Source organism: Aplysia californica, unplaced genomic scaffold, assembly GCF_000002075.1.
Source record: "Aplysia californica isolate F4 #8 unplaced genomic scaffold, AplCal3.0 scaffold00133, whole genome shotgun sequence".
NCBI classification, from domain to species: domain Eukaryota; kingdom Metazoa; phylum Mollusca; class Gastropoda; order Aplysiida; family Aplysiidae; genus Aplysia; species Aplysia californica.
The window spans coordinates 374,054-379,622 of record NW_004797403.1 but is presented as its reverse complement, the minus strand read 5'-3'; the positions used below and the strand labels follow the sequence as shown (position 1 = coordinate 379,622).

The 5,569-nt window shown below is 38.0% G+C and overlaps 1 protein-coding gene across 1 annotated transcript in view; it reads left to right on the top strand.

The window, feature by feature from the left end:
* The window catches only part of LOC101854711, a 108,409-nt gene that overhangs the window by 65,018 nt on the left and 37,822 nt on the right, over window positions 1–5,569 (top strand). Inside the window, exons 46-48 of the mRNA XM_013081484.2 lie at window positions 845–959; window positions 2,369–2,589; window positions 4,307–4,438. Coding sequence (XP_012936938.2) covers window positions 845–959; window positions 2,369–2,589; window positions 4,307–4,438 — 468 coding nt within the window. The remainder of the gene's footprint in view (window positions 1–844; window positions 960–2,368; window positions 2,590–4,306; window positions 4,439–5,569) is intronic.

Sequence of the window (5,569 nt, the reverse complement as noted above, 5' to 3'; positions counted from 1 at the left end):
GGGAAACCACTATACCGGGGCCCTTATAAAAATATAAGAATATAAAAAATATAAAAACGTCACTAAGCTGGTAATTAAATCAAAACAAGTGAACTTATTTTGATAGTTCTTCATCTAATGAATGAAATCCCGATAAAAGAGACATGTTTTCAGGAATTGCCGAAAAGTAATTTGACGTTAAAGTCGTAACAAAGGAATATGTCCGAGCCGCGGTCAGTGGCTCACCGGCACAGCAGTTCCAACTGCAAGCCGCGCCAGAAATAAAGAGTTAAAGTATATTCTGTCTTGTTGTAAAGAATTGCTGTTTATGGTGTGAATCATTGTGAGGAAGGACTCTTTTATTTAAGCAATGTCCTTCAAGCTAACACAGTGTGGTGTTGAGAAAATCTTGATTCTTTTTTTTACAAAATCAAAAAGGTTGCAAAGTAAATTTCCAACATAATTTGAATTCAAACCTTCAAGTCAAGTGTGAAAAACTTTTGCAACATTTTACCTTCTCAAAGAATACCACTTCTTTTTGTCCACAATTGCTTTGTGCTACCATTATTATTTCAATTGCAGAGAGATCAAATCTTTTGATTCATTCAAATGACAGCTGAAGTCATTTCTGTTTTTAAATTAATAAGATGAATATTCGGAGTAATTTTCTTTTAGTCAGAACACAACATTTTATGTTACTGTTGTACGTTGTACTGTATTGTGAAGCGCTCAGAGCCTGTGTACTTTAATCGGGGTTGAGTGCTATATAAATGTCATTTATTATTATTATTATTAATTGTGATTGATAACAAGTCCCTTTGATGACAAAGTACCGTCTGACCAAGCTTCTATCTCGTGGTGCCAGCCTTCTGTGTGTACCAGGGTGTGGCTTACAAGCAGGGCGACTCCTGGGACATCGGCTGTGACCAGACGTGTCGGTGCGAGGATGCTCCACGGAACTACTACACCTGTGCTGATAGGTACGACTTAATTATCTTTATATTTGAGGCATCGTGGTGAAATCAGACGCTCATCAAAATAATGAAATCGAAGAAATCTGTATTTTTCGGCCAGTTTGAAATTTTTTTTTAATTTTTGTTTTTTGGCTTTACACCTTATGTCCATTCAAAAACATTTTTATGTGTGGGTGTAATGGAAAAACGATTACATGTTTACAATTTTCAAGGACTCTTGAGCTATGGAAGTCACTAAACTTTAGCGCCATTTTCTTGCTATTTTTACTTCTGAAACAAGGCGACCCCACCTCCTTCAATCGCAAATACTTCGACTTCTATTCGAGACAAATATTTTTTTTTCATCAAAAGCTAGACAAATAAACAACCTTTACGATGATATCAATAACTCCATATACCTAAACATTGATGAGTGCCTGATTCCATCGTGTTGTGACACATATCGATTGCCATGAAATTATCTTAGCCTTCTTTTATCTATAATGCTTTCATTACTAGCGTTTGAATTTTTTCATAAAAAGAATAAATGGAATAATATATACATCTGTTCTAAGGTTATCCAGTGATTTAATGCTGAGCTTATGCCAAAGAGAAACCCTATTATTTTTTTACAAATGAAATGATGTCATCAAAAGCTTCATAGTTGCAAGTTGAATTGAAGTAAAACAACAACGAGCAAAGTTGACTTGTTACAGTTACATCACTTTGTTGGTTCATGGCTGGAAATCAACAATTTCACCTTCACCTTCACCTATCCCGTAGACTGGATGTCTGTCGGGGCGCTTTTGAAGATTTAGCCACCAGCTTCCTCCATTCCTTCCAGTCTTCAGCTTTCCTGAGCGTGTCTTTGAGTTCCAGGCCTGTCCATTCCTTGATGTTTTCCTCAAATTTCTTCTTCTACAATTTATTACTTAGGAAATAGAGCAATTGCTAGCCTTCCTTCCTCTCCGAATCAACAATTCTGATTGGGTTGGGGTTTTTTGTTGTTTGTTTGAGGGTTTTTTAAACGTCTTAACTGATTAGTTTTGTTCTGCATTGATTCTGTCTGTCTACAGAGAGGCACTGGAGTTGCCGTGTAGAATGTCATAAGACTAGAGAAATATCTAGTAGCATTGATTTATTTATTTGAAACATCTGAGGGGATGAGATGCAAAACCTGCTATCCGACATTTTGGAAAAAATTGAGATTTTTTGCTAATAATGCACATTGTTACCGGATATCAGATGCTCAAAGTGTTTTCGGCCAAAACCCAACACATACTTAAAAAAAGCCACAAAAATTATTTTTTTCGCATGTTCATGTGTACAGCAGCATTTAAAAAAGCTGATTTTCTCAAAAGTGCTAGAACGGATGTAGTCGGTTTTACCTCTCAGCTCCTCATCTGTTTCTTCTATAAATTACTGCATTGTTTCAGGTGCCGCACATTCACCAACATTGCCGCGGGCTGTCGCAAAGTGATTGACCCTAAGGACTCTTGCTGTATGGCCCTTGTGTGTGTGCCTGACCCAGGCCTGACCCCGACCCCGTACCCCGTTAACGTGCCCGGGGTCACGCCGCTTGCCCCCAATCAGATTCCCACAGCTGTGCCAGGAACCATTGTGGGGAAACCCGGGCCTGGAGCACCTCCTGATATCAGTAAGTGTAACGAGATCACTGGTTGTTACCTACACACGTTAGGTCACGAAGAGATGCTTCCTGCCTCCTAAATCCTCTTGCAAGAACTTTCACAGTCCTCTAAAATTAATCACCGGCCGGTGTCTAACCACAACCTTCTCACCACTAGGTACAAAGTACTCACTGCCGCAATCCCGCTTCTTGCAAGAGTGAGTTCTCGCTCAAACTTTCTTACACACCACAAAATGTCAACATAATACGCACATTGCCCAATTGTCCAAAAACAACCTACAGAACGAATTTGAATGGACCGATTCTTTTTACAACCTTATTATTATGTCTTCTAAATGTGTATGTGGGTCTTGTCAGTTAGATTTATAAATCTGCTTGAGACCAGGGAGTCTGTGGTGTAACAGCTGGCTTGCTGTTGTTGCAAGTAACAGATGTGAGTTTATCTAAAATGGGGAAGTTATTTAGTTTTGTTTTAGTAAGAGTTTTATGGCACTTGCAGCACAATAAGATCATGTAAGTGCCGAAGATTAGAGGTGTTACGAGAGAGTAACAAACATAAAAAAGCAGGAGGGGAGATAAGGACGATAGATGTTTGATAGGAAAGAAGGAGCAAACCACTCCAGAGCACCCGCCAACCACACACAGTTATTTTGTTGTGTACATTCGAAATTGCCCAAGACAACTACCCATTGTCAAAGAGAACAGCAGTTCTCTCAGACAGGTAGACATCTTGGACTGTGTCGATAGTATAAATGACATGCAAGTGGGAAGTGAAAAGTAGTCATTTGTACAAGTGATTATCTTGGACAAGTGGTCCTTGGAACAGGTTGGACTGTTTCTCTATCCATATGTTGGGATGTTATCAGTTTCATCCTAAAAGACAGGATGGAAGCAGCCCATCTCCTGAACGAGTTAAAAACTATCATGATATCAGAGCCTTTTCAGCTCTTTATTTATTATGAAGCAGCATGGTGAAATCAGGCGCTCGTCAAAATAACAAAATCGGAGAAACAGGCATTTTTACGGCAGTTAGGAAATTTTTATCGAATTTTTATTTTTTGGCATAACCTCTATTATGTCTATATAAAAACACATTTCCATGTGAATTTTACTGAAAATCATAGACTAAAGGCACAAAGTATGTCATTTTTCATTTTTCAAAGACTCTTTAGCTGTTGCAGAAACCAAACTATATCGGCCATTTTCAAGCTCATTTCACCACCGAAACCAGGCGACTTCACTATCTTCAATTGCAAATTTTTAAAGTTCAATTCATGATAAATGGATACTTATTTTATTTGAAACAAGGCAAATAAATCAGCTTTCATATGATACCAATAACTCCACCTGCCCAAAAATTGAGGAGCTTCTGATTCCACCACGTCGTGACACATCTAAATTCGGTGTCCCCAAAAAATTGTACTTTAAGCTTTAAATGGTCTCTTTTCCCAAATGTTTACACTAAACCCTTTGAACCCAGCCTGCAACAGATGTTTGCAGGTAAAGGGATCTTCGTATAATTTTTCTTAATTTACATTGCGTGTGTGTGTGTGTGTTTAGGGGGCTGTTATTCCGTTTTATCTGTGGTCAGTTTCTTGTTTGAAAGGTAAATACGGACACAAGAGAATTTTTATGAAGTTGCGTATTGATTTGATGATAACGAATGAGCATTTTAGAAAATAAAGGTCGTTATTTACATTTATCAACAATTTGTTCCATTCCTCAGCTGGCTGTGTTCATAATGGTGTCGAGTACAAAACCAGGGAAAAGTGGCAAGATGGCTGTAACTATGTTTGTGAATGTTTAGATGACAGAACAGGCCAGTACAAATGCACTGACAGGTATTTCAAAAATGTATATTAAATACAAATTTTGTTATCTGTTTTGTGGTAAAAGAATGAATTTCAAAACACTCTTGAATGACACCTTTGTTGAGATGTTTGTATTATTATTTTTGTTTTTTGGAATCTCACATGTCCTTTTAGGTCATTGTACATTGTGAGGATGGCATGGTTCACTTACACTACTCCAGTAAAAATTACCAAAAATTAGAGAGACAGACAGACACATCAGAGCACTCATATGACCATATGCAGTTGTGAACACTGTTAAACTTTTACTAACACTAAACAGACACAGTTTTTATACCCAAGACCCTTTAACTGCCCAGCACTTTGTGACCTGCGTAGCACCTACCTACCTGCCTCCCCAGACATCGGAAATACTCTATACAGCGACAAAGCACAGCTGATTAAAACCTGCAAATTTTTTGCCCTATCGACAGACCGAAGGGCTAGAACCCAAATGGCCGCTGGGTCGGAAAAGTAAAGTAAAAGTATACCCAAGACCCCATGTTCCCCGAATCCCTAGATCTTGAGACAATGGGAGAACTGCTCAGGGACAGGTTACAATGAAAGGGAAATAGATCCTGACTGATAATGGACAAGCAACTGTGGTGGATTATGTCCCATATCATTGCATTCATGGAAGATAGAAGGGAATTGTATGTTAGAATATGTAGTGAATACACCCACATCTACTCTGTTCAACACACTCTGTACCGCTTCCACTTCTTCTGTGCAGTTCCAGAGATGTTTTCTTTTCCATTATCCTTTCACTTTCTTCTTTTTCTCCAATGCCAGTCTATTCATGTGAGCTCTATTGCTATATTTTAAAATATGTTATCATTAGTTTCATTATTATTTTATAATTATTAACTTGTATAAACATTTGTTCAGTAGCTGCAGTGATGAGCATCCATAGAAGGAATTCCTGTCATCATCTTTTTGTCAGAACACAACATTTTATTTTACTATTGTACGTTGTACTGTATTGTAAAATGCTCAGAGCGTGCTCATATGACCTTACGCAGTTGCGAGTGCCGTAACACCCTATACTACTACTACTACTACTACTACTACAAAGTGCTCAGAGCCTGTGTACTTTAATAGGGGTTGAGCGCTATATAAATGTCATTTATTATTATTAT